The sequence below is a fragment of the Lagenorhynchus albirostris genome, chromosome 13, assembly GCF_949774975.1.
Source record: "Lagenorhynchus albirostris chromosome 13, mLagAlb1.1, whole genome shotgun sequence".
NCBI classification, from domain to species: Eukaryota; Metazoa; Chordata; class Mammalia; order Artiodactyla; family Delphinidae; genus Lagenorhynchus; species Lagenorhynchus albirostris.
The window spans coordinates 88,343,533-88,359,673 of record NC_083107.1 but is presented as its reverse complement, the minus strand read 5'-3'; the positions used below and the strand labels follow the sequence as shown (position 1 = coordinate 88,359,673).

At 57.0% G+C, this 16,141-nt stretch overlaps 1 protein-coding gene across 3 annotated transcripts in view; it reads left to right on the top strand.

The window, feature by feature from the left end:
- TPO (thyroid peroxidase) overlaps nt 1-11,381 on the top strand; it is a 32,803-nt gene extending 21,422 nt beyond the window's left edge. Inside the window, exons 8-14 of one of the 3 annotated variants that reach the window (XM_060169008.1) lie at nt 1,103-1,355; nt 1,895-2,065; nt 4,076-4,313; nt 4,827-5,035; nt 5,622-5,792; nt 10,416-10,547; nt 11,278-11,381. In XM_060169008.1, coding sequence (XP_060024991.1) covers nt 1,103-1,355; nt 1,895-2,065; nt 4,076-4,313; nt 4,827-5,035; nt 5,622-5,792; nt 10,416-10,547; nt 11,278-11,381 — 1,278 coding nt within the window. The remainder of the gene's footprint in view (nt 1-1,102; nt 1,356-1,894; nt 2,066-4,075; nt 4,314-4,826; nt 5,036-5,621; nt 5,793-10,415; nt 10,548-11,277) is intronic. The other 2 variants (XM_060169010.1, XM_060169009.1) reach the window with 2 other exon arrangements.
- Nucleotides 11,382-16,141: the final 4,760 nt, after the last annotated feature.

The window sequence follows — 16,141 nt, the reverse complement described above, 5'->3', positions numbered from 1 at the left end:
TCTGTTGTCACCTTCATGTTGTTTCTGAGAATGGTACACGTTCCCTTCCTACACTCATAAGCTGAAATGTAAGACCTTTCCCTCCAGGACAGAATCTTTCCTACTGGTTTATATTCCTCATTTAGATGTGGCTTATGGGCCCAAATATTCTCTTAAATACCAGACAATTCAGAAGGGAAAAAAGGAATACCACAGGGATCTCGGCCCCTGCTTACATTTTAATTCGTGGAAGCCATTCCGACCGTATGTGATCTTTAGGTTGTGTATCATTTCCTTTAAACCTGGGGACAGGTGGTTATCCGTGCATGGATGTATACACTATATACAACATATGCATCTTCTCTGTATACTGTCTCTATATGATACCATATGTCTGCTACGTATAAAGCCATACAGTATCTAATATATCCATGTGCTCTATAGAATGTCTATAGATAATACCATGTGTCTAATACATATAAACCCATGTATATTTTTTATTCTCACAAAAACTCAAAGGAAGAGGTTTCTCCAGCAGAGGAAACAGGTTCAGAGAGGTCAACCTCCCAGAGTCACGTAGCTGAGAAGGGGGGATACGGGGGTGCAACTCACCTTGGTCCAAATCTTCAGCCTCTGATGCCCAGACCCAGCGAAGGGACTAGATTTCTGAGTTTTGCTTTAGGTCCTGGTGTTAACGGGGGGCTCGTGGGTGAAGTGGGAGTGAAGGGGGCTGATTGCTGGACAGAAACCTTGTCATGTTTCTGAACGAGTGCAGGGGGGCAGCAGCCTCCTTGGTTCGTCTTCACGCACTGAGGGTCCCCCTCACTTTCCGTGGCCTGGCCTGGCCTGGAGGGTGTCTGGGGGCATCTCTGACATGCCCTGTACAGCCCCGTAGAAGCCGAGAGCTCAGGACTTTTTTTGGAACAGGGGGTGTTCCTGTACCTGCTCCCCTGCTTCCCTGTGTCCCCCGGTGACAAGACCCCCAGCGACAGCTCGGGAGGTGCAGCGGCCCCCAGGCTTGTGCGGGACGAAGCCCCCCAACCCGGCATCGCTCTGACTGCGAGCCCGCATCCAGCCAGGGGCTCCACTGCCCCGGCTCCCACCCACTCTCCTTTCTCCGCAGATCATCACCCTGCGGGATTACGTCCCCAAAATCCTGGGCCCCGAGGCCTTCGGGCAGCACGTGGGCCCCTACAGGGGATACGACCCTGCCGTGGACCCTACGGTGTCTAACGTGTTCTCCACGGCCGCCTTCCGCTTTGGACACGCCACAGTGCACCCGCTGGTGCGGCGGCTGGACGCCCGCTTCCAGGAGCGCCTGGGGCTCCTGCCGCTGCGGGATGCCTTCTTCCGGCCCTGGCGGCTCCTTGAGGAAGGTGCGCATCCCTGGGCCACGCTTGGGAGGGGGAGCCGGGTGTGCGGTCACCTGCCCGCTGGCCGGAGGTGCTCGGGTCAGCAGCGGGCATGGAGAATATAAATGCATCCACAGAGGTCTGAAAAGTGATCCTGTTCATCAGACGCTTTCGCTGGGGTTTCTGAGTCTCTAGAACTCCCAGGGACGGCCCCGGGCTCCCTCAGCCAGTCTGGGGCTTGTTCACTGGTCTAGGCTTTAGACCCAGCAAACACCTCCTTCAACTGTGACGTTTCTGCTGCTGAAAAACAAGCACAAACCTCCGCCCCTGAGGCTCCATCCTGGCTTCCTTCAGACACACGTCACGGTCCGGCCCGCTGGGGCTCTGACGGGGCGAATCCACCACGAGGCAGCACCCTAAGGGCCCAGGAAACTTGGGAAGCCCTGGAGGTGAATTCCTGAGATTATGGGAGGCTTTTGTTCAGAACCAGCATAGTTTACGATCTGTTCTGTTTCCCCGAGACTCACCTGAGAAAGCGCGTCCCTCCTCTGTGCTGTTTCCAGGTGGTGTGGACCCCATCATGAGGGGCCTGCTGGCGACACCAGCCAAGCTGCAGGTGCAAGACCAGCTGATGAACGAGGAGCTGACAGAGAGGCTCTTTGTGCTGTCGGACTCGGGGACCCTGGACCTGGCATCCATCAACCTGCAGAGGGGCCGGGACCACGGCCTGCCAGGTGGGCCCTCCCGGTTCCTTACCTGCAGGAGCTGCCAGATGAGCTGCTGTTCTAATGTATCTCGGACCTACTGCCAACGTCTGAGAAACGGCTTTGAAAGCCTCTGTATCCCTCGCGTTCTAACTGGAAATAAGGCATCCTCTCCTCTAGTTCTGTTTAGTCTGAGCGCCAGCCCCCCACCCCCAGATTTCTGTGTCCCGCTGCCTCAGCGCCCTGCGGGGAGCTGGCCCGGGCGCAATGCGTTTCCTTGTGTCCATGCGTTCATGCGGTACTTCTGTCGGGGGTCTGCTGTGTCTGAGGCCCCGGGCATAAAACGAGACCCAGTCTTGCCAAAAGGACCGCGGGCGGCAGAGCACATAACCAGAGAGGAAATGACGGGGAGCCTTGGCGAGCTTCTGGTCAGACCCAGATGGCGTGTAAGGCGAGGGCTCACGCGCCATGAGGAGGGTTGGAGGTCTGGAGGCGGCGGGCCCCGAGAGCAGTGGGACACGGAGGGGGAGGATGGGGGACCAGCGGTCCAGCAAGCCGGAGACCAGGAGGGAGCTGCAGCCCAGAGTCACACAGACGTGGTCCTTTCCGTGGCTCTCCCTGTGTGTGCGTGTGTGTGTGTGTGTGTGTGGTCTGTATGTGCGTGTCTGTATGTCTGTGTGTCTGTGTGTCTGTGCATGTCTGTGTGTATGTGTGTGTGCATGCGTGTCTGTAGGTCTGTGTGTCTGTGCATGTGTCTGTGTGTGTCTGTGCGTGCGTGTGTGTCTGTGCGTGTGTGTGTGCGTGTGTGTGTCTGTGTGTGTCTGTGCGTGTGTGTATGCGTGTGTGGATGTGCGTGTGTGGATTGCGTGTGTGTGCATGTGTGTCTGTGCGTGTGTGTGGCTGTGCGTGTGTGCGTCTGCGTGTGTGTGTCTGTGCGTGTGTGTGTGCGTGTGTGCGTGTGTGTGTGTCTGTGTGTGTGTCTGTGCGTGTGTGTCTGTGCGTGTGTGTGCGTGTGTGTGTCTGTGCGTGTGTGTGTCTGTGCGTGTGTGTATGCGTGTGTGGATGTGCGTGTGTGTGTGCATGTGTGTCTGTGCATGTGTGTCTGTGCGTGTGTGTGTCTGTGCGTGTGCGTGTGTGTGTCTGTGCGTGTGTGCGTGTGTGTGTCTGTGCGTGTGTGTGTCTGTGCGTGTGCGTGTGTGTGTCTGTGCGTGTGCGTGTGTGCGTGTGTGTGTCTGTGCGTGTGCGTGTGTGCGTGTGTGTGTCTGTGCGTGTGTGCGTGTGTGTGTCTGTGCGTGTGTGTGTGTGCGTGTGTGTGTCTGTGCGTGTGTGTGTCTGTGCGTGTGCGTGTGTGTGTCTGTGCGTGTGTGTCTGTGCGTGTGCGTGTGTGCGTGTGTGTGTCTGTGCGTGTGCGTGTGTGCGTGTGTGTGTCTGTGCGTGTGCGTGTGCGTGTGTGTGTGTGTGCGTGTGTGTGTCTGTGCGTGTGTGCGTGTGTGTGTCTGTGCGTGTGCGTGTGTGTGTCTGTGCGTGTGTGTGTCTGTGCGTGTGCGTGTGTGTGTCTGTGCGTGTGCGTGTGTGCGTGTGTGTGTCTGTGCGTGTGCGTGTGTGTGCGTGTGTGTGTCTGTGCGTGTGCGTGCGTGTGCGTGCGTGTGCGTGTGTGTGTGTGCGCCTGTGTGGAAGGAGGGGTGCTGGCGCCTGTGCTCCGGCCGCTCCCGTGGGAACGTGGATACGGCAGGTGAGCGCTGGCCTCACTGCTCAGCAGAGACGAGAAGTGGGTAAAAGTGTGACCCACTCGGGTGTGTGGGGTTCAGCCTGGTCCCCACACATGCTGCCTGGCTGGTTTGTGAGCAAACTCTCCACAACGCCCTGCCGCCCGTGCTGGAATATTCCGACAGGGAGGCCTGCAGGCCGTGGGGCGGCAAGGTGGATTTGAGGCGGGGACCCTGTGGCCAGAGCCCCAGGTGTCGATGGCCCACAGCTGGCGGGGCGGGTGGGGCACGTCCGCATCCCGAGTAGGGCGGCCTCGGCCCTCTCCCCGCACAGGTTACAATGAGTGGCGGGAATTCTGCGGCTTGTCCAGGCTGGAGACCCGGGCCGACCTGAGAGCCGCCACCAGCCACGGGAGCGTGGCCGACAAGATCCTGGATCTGTACGGGCACCCGGCTAACGTGGACGTGTGGCTCGGGGGCTTAGCCGAGAGAGTCCTCCCCGGGGCGCGGACCGGCCCGCTGTTCGCCTGCATCATCGGAAAGCAAATGAGGAACCTGAGGGACGGGGACCGGTAGGTGCCCGGGATAGGCGGGGACGCAGGGGCTGTTCAGTGCTGACGGCGTTCCCGCGCTGGAAGGGGGCTTTATGTGGTGAGAGGAGCGCGCTGTGGCCTTCGGGTCAGCAGCTGTGGGCTTTGCCAGCGATGCAGCCTCTTGGGAGGACAGTGAGACAGTTTCCCAGAAGCTGAATTCCCCTGGCGACGGGGCCAGAGGAGAGCCTGCGGGGAGGAGGCCTCAGGGCAGGTCCTGCAGGGCAGGTGCAGAGCCCTCCTGAAGGCTGGGTTCTGTCCTCGTCACTCTTGTCGTAGAGGCAGCTCTGCACCCAGGGAAAATCAGTGCAGCTGAGCGGGTTAACTGGGTCCCGAAATGGAAAGAACGGTCCTCCCAGCGCCGTCCGGGCCGCTCTCCTTCCCTGGCCGCGCCCGGCCTCCTGTGCCGCATGGCGTGGGCACAGAGGGTGGGCAGGAGTGGTCGGCGTGGCAGGGACTGGGCTCTCACGTGTCCTCACGTCTGTCCTCCTGGAGGTTCTGGTGGGAGAACCAGGCGGTGTTCACGGAAGCCCAGAGGCAGGAGCTGGGCCGGCACTCTCTGTCCCGCGTCATCTGCGACAACACCGGCCTCTCCCGCGTGCCACGCGATGCCTTCCGGGTCGGGACGTGGCCCCAGGAGTTCGAGTCGTGCGACAGCATCCCGGGGATGAACCTGGGCGCGTGGAGGGAGGCCCCGCCTCCAGGTAGCCGCGGACCGGGAGCGTCTCTCCTACAGGGTCAAGGACAGGGTCTCCCGGGGGTCACAGCTTCTGAGAGAAGCTGCTTCAAATCCCCTCGGGGGGAGGAAAGAGCCTCCCGCCCTGCTGGGTCCCGGGTGCGACCGCCTCGGCGGGGAAGGCGCAGGTCTGAGGCGAAGCCCCCCTCGGCCCCTCCTGGGGACCACACTGGCCTGCACCTGCCAGCAGAGCAACTGTGTCTCGGGTCCCAGCCTCGGGAGGGTCGGCCGACGGTGAGCTCCCCTGGGGTCAGAAGAGGAGGGGGCTGAGATCCAGCCTGCCTTGTGCAGCGAGGACCGTGGCCGCCCTCAATTAAAGCGGTCTCGTCGTGGTGGGTGGGGAAGCCTGGTCACGGCCAATACGTGGGGAAGGGTTAGAGGCGTGACTTTGCCGCAGGGGGTCAGTGCTGAGAGGGGCCTGTGCTGTGTCCCACCTGGAGGGAAGGAAATTGCTGACGTGAGCCCCTTGGGAGGCCAACTGGGGGGTGCAGCCCCAGAGGAGGGCAAAGAAAGGGGTCCGGCCTTGACTGTATGTACCTGTCAACCTGGCCCAGAGGATGCCTGTGGCTTCCCGGACAAAGTGGAGGACGGGGACTTCCTGCTGTGTGAGGAGTCCGGAAGGCGTGTGCTGGTGTTTTCCTGTCGCCATGGATTCCAGCTCCACGGGCCGGAGCAAGTTGCCTGCACCCACCGAGGATGGGATTCCCAGCCTCCGGTCTGTAAAGGTCAGTCGTTAACAGGTGTCTTTTCGTGGCTTGACCCTGGAGTCTGCATTTTTCAAATACAAATTAAGAATAAATGTCCTTGAAAAATAAATAACCTTAAAAATTGTGAATCACTATACTGCACACCTGTAACTTATGTAATACTGTATAGCAGCTCTCCTTCAATTTAAAGAAAAACTGGAAGGAAACCCCAAATGAAAACATACATAAATGTCATTCAACCAAAGGTGTCTCCGAGTATAATCATCTTCCAGGGACTCTCTGCGTGGAAGTAAAGTGTCCCCGCCCCAGTGGCCCATGTTCCTAAGTCGATGTCTTTCTAGAAAATGAAGTACCAGACGGTCACCTCACGACACGCCCGCGGGGTGACCCGGGAAGGACAGGGGGAGGAAGAGGCTAGAGCTTCAGGGAGGCCTGTAGGAAGGAGCTCACAGAGCCAGTGCTCCAATGAAACACGAGTGTTTCCACAAGAGGCGTCAGTAGAGCAGGCCCCCCACCAGTGGTGGCCTGTTTCCAGGGAGACCTCACCCTCCTCCCTGCTCTGTGGCCCGTCTGCCTACACCTGGGAGGACCCGGAACCGGGACCAGGCAAGCAGAAGCAGGAAGCCTCCCTCGTCCCCTGGGAGAAGCTCCTTCACGTTTCCCTCTAAGCTGCACGAGGAAGACCCTAGAGGAGCAGGAGACGGACTCATGCAAGAATCGGGCTGGCTTACAAGAAATGAAAACAAGGCCCAACTTGTTCAGTCCTACAGTTTCGATTTGGGAAGATGAAACAATTCCAGAGATGGAGGGCGGTCATAGCTGACGACCACGTGATCATACTTAATGCGACCAAAAGGCACACTGACAAATAATTAAGATGGTACATTTCATGTTACCACAGTAACAAAGTTTTCACTTCAATTCTGGGGACTCCAAAACGGGTCCTGGAAAGTTACAGAGGCCACACCCGCCTCTAGACTCGGAAGAGTACAGGAAAAGCCCAGGAGAGGCCGGAGCCCCAGGACCTCAGGACTCAGCCCGGGGCACCAGGTTCAGGAAGGTCCCGGCCGCTCCCTCCAGGTGAGAGGGAAGGACAAGGAGGCAAAGAAGGAGGGGCTCCAGGGCGACGTCCAGGCCACCACTTGGAGGAGGGCAGATGGCACAGGGAGCTCATTGGGAAAGTGAGGGTTTGAGGGACTCTACGGCCAAAACCAGCACGCTGGGCCGGAGAGCCCTGGTTAGACGGTAGGGCAGCCTTCACGCACCCAGGTCTGCACCAGGAGGACGTGGGCTGTAGCCGAGCGGGCACCTCCCACGTCTCCTTGGGGTTTGGGCGTGAACGACGGTGGACTTGAAGGAGAGGGGGCCGGGCCAGGCCGCGCAGAGAGTCACATTCCAGGAGCCTCCCGTGACAGGAGCCCAACCGTCCTGGACCGCGGTGGCGTCTGGACGCGCCTCTTCTGTCTGTCAACCACCTCTTTTATTGCTGCCGATTCTTATGTTCTGTAGACGGTCCCACAGGAGTAAAAGTAGGACAAATCTGAAAGCTTTTAGTGCTGTTTCCGCTTAGTGCTGGTGCAGAATTAAAACATCCCTGTTACCCAGGGCTGTGGTCCTGGTGTCGGCAGGGCAAGGACACAAGCCCGGGGCAGGCGGTGGGGGTGGGTGAGAGCCCTGCGTGCTCCAGGCGTAAATGTCACGTGTGTGCCTTCCGTCTTTACTGAATAAACCCCTGGACCTTTTATGCTGCATCATGCTGGCTACTTGTTTTAGCTATTTATGACCCCGAAGCTCTATTCCTAGGGGTCTACAAGGTACAAATAATAAAGGAGAAAAGCTTAGAACCGGAGAGTAAAGGAGGGTCAGTGCCGCGGGCTCACCCGCTGCCCCTGGTTACGCTCCGACGCCCAGCTCAGACTCTCCCCCAGGGAGGCCTTCTGCGCCCTAGCGATGGTCCGAACAATGCCAGCATCGCTCTTCTGCTCCCAACGTCCTCCCACCTCCCAGTCAGCTCCCCCACCTCCTGTCTACTCCCAATGTCCTCCCACCTCCCAGTCAGCTCCCCCACCTCCTGTCTACTCCCAACGTCCTCCCACCTCCCAGTCAGCTCCCCCACCTCCTGTCTACTCCCAACGTCCTCCCACCTCCCAGTCGGCTCCCCCACCTCCTGTCTTTTTCTAACGTAATTTTTCATACCAACAGCTAACCGCGCCCTGAAAGCACGTGCAAGGCACGTGTCAGCACATCACTAAGTAAAAAGGCGAGTTACAGAGCTGTGTGGGTAGCGAGAACCCACTTTCCAACAAGCAGGGGGTCCTATTTATTTCGACGTTGATAAGCGTCCCATGGAGACAGGAGCTCCTTAAGCTCGGTCACGTGGGCACAGCGAGATAGGACCAGGGAGGAGGGTACTGACTCTGTTTATAGAACCCTGTGTTTTTGTCTGGACACATCGATAATTAGGGCAGAATATCTTTAACGTAAGTATATGACAGGAAGCAGGATGAGGGCTCGCTCCTTTACACAGATACTTTTCGCCTCATCTATGCCTCTACTAGAAGTTTCTAAGCCAAGAATTGCGAGAAAAAAATGACTCTGGAACGTAGCAGGGAGGGAATTTCACTTCCACTGTGAATTGATGAGACGGAAGGGCTGCAGCCCGTCCTCAGCACAATCGCTTACCTGCACGTCCATGGCTGCAGAAAGGGCAGCAACAACATTTAACTGAACATCTAATCCACAAAATCTGAGGAGACTCGTTCTCTCTTCTCTGCTCAAATCCTGCTTAGCCCCCAAAATCATCACATTAAAAAACATAATTAGCAAATGAGTGTAATGAGTCTCTTTCGAGGGCTTTAAAGCCGTGAATCCAGAAGGATAAAAAGCAATGTGTCCGTGGCTTTTCGCTGCAGTTATTGCGAGAGGTTCTGTAATAAATGAGCACAAATACATGTTCCTGCACCTACAGGGAGCGTGAGGCTTGCTGTCGGCACACATGCGCCTAGGGAAGTGGAACAGCGTGCAGATGTTTGTAGCTGGGCCCGGGGCTGTGGTCTTCAGCTCTCCTTGGGAGGTAACCTGTCCCGGTAGGAGCAGCCATGGCCACGGTGCAGACTGACGTGGGGATCTGGGGGCACACAGGCTTGAGACGGCCCTCACCACCCGTGCGGGGCTGCCACACATTCTGGGTGGACTCCCCGGACCAGGAGACCAGACCCTACAGTCCCCGCTCTGGCTTCTGATGGGAAGAACCTGACCGTGGAGTGAAAGGGGTTGAATTCTGTCCCCCCAGAAGGTATGTTGAAGCCCTAGACCTCAGGACCTCAGATGTGGCCTTATTAGGAGTAGGGTCTTTGCAGGTGCACTCAGATTCCAATGAGGCCATCAGGGTGGGCCCTGGTCCAGGAGGACTGGTGTCCCTCTAGGAGGAGGACAGGCACAGAGGGAAGATGGCCCCGTGAGGACGGAGGATGGGAGAGAGGCAGCCAGGCTGAGGAAGCCGAGATGGCCCGCAGCCCCGGGAGCCGGGAGAGACCACGAGCGATGCTTCCCTCCGAGTGTGCTCGGGGCCGTGTCTGCACTTCAGGCCTCCAGAGCCAGGAGAGAAGGAGCCTGCCTTGTTTTACGCACCTACCTGCAGTCCAGTGTCCAGGATGGAGTGAGGGGCTCAGCTGGCGGCAGAGGCTCAGCCCACGTTCACTTCATTCCCTCAGAACAAGGACCACCTACGAGGACACACGCGTGGGACGTTTGCTGATGTGATGTGGTTGGACAGCATGTATTCAGGACATATTTCTTCTTTTGACATTCTGCTGCTTCCTTCCTGAAATTGGCCAGAAAAGATAGCATGTTATTTGGAAACAGGAACCTGGGGTCCGGTCGTGGTTATGGGTTCCGACAGAAGGAGACCGCGGGGGCCGCACACGCTCCTTGTCTGGGGGGACTCACCACACCCACCTGCTCTGCGGGCCTGGGTGTCAGGTCCCGGCTCCCGGCGGCACGGCCGGTGTTCTCCCAGCGGTGGTGGAGGCCCAGGCCCAGAGCCGGCTGTGTGGCTGGAAGCTGTCTGCTTGGGGTGGGCGGACTCGCTCCCACTGGCCCTCACCCGCCTCCTTCCCACCCACTCTCGAGTCCCTCCCGGGGTGGAGTCCTCCTCAGTGTGGAAAGCACCAGCGGCCTCCGGGGGGCCACGTGCCCGCGTCTGAGCGAGGCTGCCGGCCTGTGTGGCCTGAACCTGCGGGGACCTGCCTCACCCTCGGGCCCTCGCAGCACCTGGCAGAATTTGAACGAACAGAACTGAGTCTGGATCGGCACCGGCACCAGAGGGATTGCGGCCCCGAGGCGGCCACTGGGGACGGGCCAGGAGAAGCAGTCAGGCCAGCGGGGCAGAGGGTGGCCACGGGCCGGGCTGTCTCCTGAGCGGCCAAAGGGCCGCTGTGAGCAGAAGTGGGGCGGGAGGGAAATGCCCGCGGGACATCAGGGGACGTTCTCTTTTCAAAGGTGCGGGGATCCAGGGGAGACGCGGCCCCGACATGGGGTGATGTCCCTCTGCCTCCTGGACACGGGACAGAGCTGGGGAGGGACCGGTCTCGTGGGGAACGGAAGCAGGAGGCTGTCCCTGACCTCTCATCGTGTGTGCAGACATCAACGAGTGTGAAGACGTGATGGAACCCCCGTGCCACGCATCCGCCCGGTGCAAGAACACCAAGGGCGGCTTCCAGTGTGAGTGCACCGACCCCTACGTGCTCGGCGAGGACGGCAGGACCTGCGTGGGTGAGACCACGGCCCTCGGGCAACCAGGCTGGGAAGGGGTGTCGACATACAGGCAGGGATGACCGAAGGGTCACCCTCCGGCCATGTGTGTCCGCGCTGCCACGGCCTCTGATGTTGGGTGAGAGCAGGGAGCCAGCCGGTTCGTACCTGAGGCTAGATTGTGTCTGAGACGCAGGACCGCTGTGAAACCCTGGGCGGGGCGGGCTGGCTCCAGACCCTCAGCTAGTTTCACCCCCCCCCCCGTGAATTATCTCCGGGAGGGAAGCACGAAGTTTGATCCCCATGTGCAGAACAGAGAGGGTAAGTGGCTTGCTCAGGGTCACACAGCCACTCAGCTGCAAATCTAGGAATCACAACTTGGCTTCCAGCTCCTGTAAGAAAAATTATAAGAAAAGAATACAAAGAAATCTATTTCATAAGCGATCATAAGAAAAATTATGCACTGGGACCTGTTACAATGGCAAGACATTTTATTAAAGCTCCTGCAGTAGGAAAAGGAGAGCTCAGTACAGAGCAGAGCTCGACTCCAAGCACAGCAAAGACAGCAGGGGAGGGACGCCCACGGGGCAGAGCGAGGAGGTCCGTGGAAGGAAAATTACCCGGAGGAACTTGGCTTCCAGGGTCAGGGATGCTCGGGCGGCGGCTGGGGGTGGGGCTGGGGTTTGGGAGGGTGCACTGGCCGCTGCCCTCAGCCGGGCAGGCTCACCGGCTGGCTCTGTCCTTGCTCCAGACTCCGGGAGGCTCCCGCGGGCGTCCATGGTCTCCATCGTGCTGGGCGCCGTGCTCGTCTGTGGCCTGGCTGGCCTCACCTGGATGGTGGTTTGCAGGTGGTAAGTCCCCGCTTTTCAGCAGCTTCTGCTCCTATGGGCCCGGCTGGAGATGCTGCTTCTTTATTTTTCTGGAACCAGTAGAGAGCACCGGCGTCCAAACCCACCTGTCTCCAGAGCTACTTTGTTCAGTGTTAGCCTTTCTGGCTCTTTCATTCTGCTCCAGATAACGAAAGTGGGGTGACCGTTCGTACACATTAGAGGGTATTGAACATCTGTGGGTGGAGATTCGGGGATATTGGATTCTTGGTCACATTAAATGATTGTATTGAAAGTCTCTTTCGTTAGGAGTAAAGGTTCTTACAAAGGTTTCTCAGAGAAAAAAGGTCATCCCTGGATAAAAACCTTACTCTTCATTTCTCTCCCCTCCCTCAAGAGCAAACTCTGGGGAAATGGGAAAGTGAAAGGTGAACTTTTATGTTAAAAACGGCACAGCAGTTGAGGCCTTTGGCGGCCGGATCTGCATGTTTCTGGGGGTGAGAGCCGAGCCAGGGCTCCGTCCCCACCCTTCGCTGCTGCTTCTCATCTGCCAGGTCTTAGGAATCAGACCCGGCGCCGCGCGGTTTTCAAATGTGTGCAGTTGATAGAGACCACGTGGAAGCCACTGTGGGCCAGCAGCAGACCCAGGCCCCGTCCTCTCTGGCCTCTGAGCTGGGCTGACCTTCCGGACACCCTCGGGCCGCTTCCCCTCCGCCCAGCTGCCGAATCCCTGGTTCTGTGACTCAGGCGCAGCGCCGGCCCCGCACCCATCCTCACGTCACCCTGACCCTCTGCTCCCGGGTGGCCTTTGGTTCACGTCCCATCTTCCTGGTGAGCTCAACGCTTCACACCCCCTGTCGTTTCTAGAGACTCCTTGGCACGTTCAGAACCCCCAGCTGCTGGACCCCAAAGGGAGCTTCCCCCCATGGAGTCGCTCATCTTACAGGAATGGGTTTCTAATACCCAGAACCCTGGACCTCAGCGATCAGGTCTCAGGACTGACATCACGCCTTGTGGTCAATAATTGAGTCTCATCAGTAATTGAGGGTCACGGCCTTTTCGTTTATTCCGAGGACCTGGAAGGGGGACCTCTGTGTCTGTGACCCCCCGGTCCTACTCTGCCCCCTGCCAAGATGCAGTAGTAAATCCAGGTCCGTTTCTTTCCCACTCCAGGATGCTCTCTGCCACCCAGACTTCAGATGACACAAGGCTGTGATCTCCAGGTGAATGACATTTAGGTGACACACTTGCTAATGGACTCACAGCTTCTAACTGCGCTAATATCTTTCATAGTTCAGATGCCGCGGAGAAATTATTTCTCCAAATCACAAGCTTGTAGAACAGCCACAAGTCACGTGTCAGATACACTGAGGAATTTTAGTCGCTGTCTTGGTCTTCCTTTCCATGGCGAGTACTCATTATGGGCTGATGGTGTCCCCAAAACTCATGTGTTCAAGTCCTAACCTCTAGTATCTTGGAATGTGACCTTATCTGGAAACAGGGTCATTGCAGATGAAATTGGTTAAGATGAGATCGTGCTGGAGCAGGTGGGTCCTAACCCTACAGGACTGGTGTCCTTATAAAAGGGGAGTTGGGACACAGATGCACGGGGAAAGGCCAGCGAGCATGGAGACAGAGACCTGTGTGACACACCTAGAGCCAAGGCTCACCCAGGCCCGTCAGCGGAGCAGCAGGAGGGAGCAGGGGACCTCACAGCCTCAGAGGAGCCAGCCCTGCCCACACCTGGGTCTCACGTCTAGACCCCCAGCTGTGAGAGAGCAGATGCTTACTGTTCACACCCTCCAGCCCCAGCACCCCCCAGACACCGAGACACCTGCCATCGGGCCTCCTCTGGTCCTCAGGGTCGACTTTGGCTTGGGGCGATTCATCCTCAGGACTGTTATTTTGACTAATCACTGATTTGTTTACACCTGCCTTGTCCTCAAGACCCCGCTGCTCCCCTGCACTGGGAGAAGATGACTTACAGTGACTGCAAATGGCGTCTGGAGTTTTAGATGAGGGTGGTGTCAGAAAATATCCCCCATGTTTTCAGAATCACTTGGCCTTAAAAGCTTAGATATTATCGATAATTAAAACCCTTAGGTAGGGCTTCCCTGGTGGCGCAGTGGTTGAGAGTCCGCCTGCCGATGCAGGGGACACGGGTTCGTGCCCCGGTCCAGGAGGATCCCACGTGCCACAGAGCGGCTGGGCCCGTGAGCCATGGCCGCTGAGCCTGCGCGTCCGGAGCCTGTGCTCCGCAGCGGGAGAGGCCACGACAGTGAGAGGCCCGCGTACCGCAAAGAAAACAACAAAAAAACCCTTAGGTAACCATGAAATCAATTAAGCAATAAAAATGAGATGGGCCGTAGGTGAACACCCCCAAACTAGCCGGGTTCTATAATCATATCTACTAAATGCTCCCACTGTGCAAAGCTGATATTACCATAGCTTAGTATTCGGATGCAATTTTGTATTTGTAGACATCGCTGTTAAACATCAGTCACCTTATTATTGTGGAAAAGTTACGCCTCTAGCCCACACACTCAAGATTGACAGCCACAGATTAAATGAGCACCTATCTGAGGAAGTTTGGGAGGGAAACATCTACCACCCTTGACTGTAGACTCTGGAGCCTGAAAAGTACGCCCCGACACCACTTTGGTTGCAAAGCACCACTTACCTGAATGACCTGTGAACCCTGCGGGGGGAGGGGAGGCCGGTGGCAGGGAGGGGGAGGGGTGGGCCTTCTTTATGGGGCCACACGGGGGCCTGTCTGCACGAGCCCCTGAGTCACCGCAGCTCCCTGCAAACGCTGCGTCCTCAGAGCCTGGTGGAAGGAGCCTAAACCTACAGGCCACCTGGGTGTCTGCACGCTGCTGCCCCGAGGATTCCAAACCTGATCATTCCAGCCACGAGGATGCCAGTGGGAGACTGCCGGGAGAGACAGAGACAAACAGAGAGAGACACAGAGACAGAGAGACAGAGACAAATAGACAGAAACACAGAGACAGACAGAGAGACAGACATACAGAGGGAGACAAAGACACAGAGAGAGACTGACAGAGAGAGACAGAGAGACACAGAGACAGAGAGAGACACAGAGAGATAGAGAGACATACACAGAGAGACAGAGACAGAGAGAGGCCGAATGGTGGACACGTGTCAGGTGCTCCATGGGCCTTGCCCTGCATTCCGTGTTGATTCTCTCACCCCCCCCCTTATGCCTCCCCTACTGTTTTGGGTCTAAGCCTATATATTTTAGAGCAACAACTATTAACCTAAGTATTTCAATCAGAAATATACCAACATTGACGTGTTTTCACTGAAAGCCTCTGACCCAGAGTTAACCCCATTAAACCAACTCCTCAACCAGCTTTCTTTACGCAATTAAACACCCCACTTTGACGTTGTTTGTCTCACTGAAATTATATCCACCAAGACAAATCCTCTTCTGTGCAACTTCTACACTAAAAACTTGATTCATGGCCCACATCCATTTCGCTCGTTGGTCTCCAGCCCAGGAGAGCTTCCTCTGCACAGTTACTTCTGCGGGTCTGAACTTCTCGGGTCAACCCTTTCGGTCTAAATTTCATCCAGACTGTGTTTACCTGTCGGTTATTAGTCAGTGGAGACTGTGAGGTGTACATGTCAGTTCCTCCGATGGGCTCTTGTTTTATCATCTGTCCCAAGTGTAGGCTTTGGCCGTCAATTTCAGCATCTGAGGTGAGAGTCTTCAGTTTCCCTTTGTTTACGTTCAGTTATCCTGCCTTTGGTAGATTGCAGCTGCATTCTGCACTGTTTATTTCTACTGAAGTATGATTGCAACTTGGGGAAAGAGGGTGAGTTGGCATTATTTCCCACTTATCCCTGAGAGGTGATGGTCCCCCAGGCGGTGTGGCCTCTCCTCTGCCCGAGGCCTACCTTCCGTCCACACCGCGGGTCTGTGCGTGTCCTCCCGCACCTCCCCTTCTCTTGATGACGGGATGACCTGCTTGGGACAGACCCACGGGGAGGTCGGCCTCAGCTGCTCTACCGCCCGGAGCCCAGAGCTGGCGAAACAATACATATATTTTTCACTGCCGTAAGAGTGGCTGCAGGTCAGACGGCTGAACCTGGAGCGCAGAGTCCTGTTGCTTTTGTTGCTGTTAATTTTTTTGCTATCTTTCAGTTTCTCTTTAAGGAAAACATAGAGTTACGCCTCTTGCATTGAGGGGCTGAGGGGAGGCAGTTTCAGCACAACTATCCCGTCCAGCAGTCCAGAGCGTGTCCAGGCGCGTGACTCGGGGTCCCGTGCCCTGTGGGGTGCCGTCTCAGTCCCCTGTGCTCCTTCCCTGCTGTGCCCTCACAGGACTCCGGTTCCCAAGGCCGGGCTCCCGACATGAGACCTGGTTTCTTCAACTCTCAGTCTCTTTACCCCTACCGTCCCCTCCCTCAGAGCCCCTGCAGAGGTGAAGGTCGATGGCCTGCACCACGTTAGTTGTCCTTATATCCTGGGACACGTTTTTAAAAGTCCCCCATATCTCAGTGTTAGATTGTGTCTTAGAAACAGTCAGATCGAAGCCACTTTCACGCTATGACCTTCGCTGTCATCTCCGTCGTCGTTTACTCCTGGGGAGGTGAGGAATTCTGTGAGGCAGAGTCTCAGCAAGTACCCCAGCAGGGGGTAAGCATCTCCCTCCAGCTGTGCTCCACGGAATTTTCAGTTTTGTTTTCTAAACCGAGGTGTTTTCTTGAATCTACAGGCATTCCTTTGTCTTTGCGGGAGCGAGCTGGTGACCCTCTGAGGTC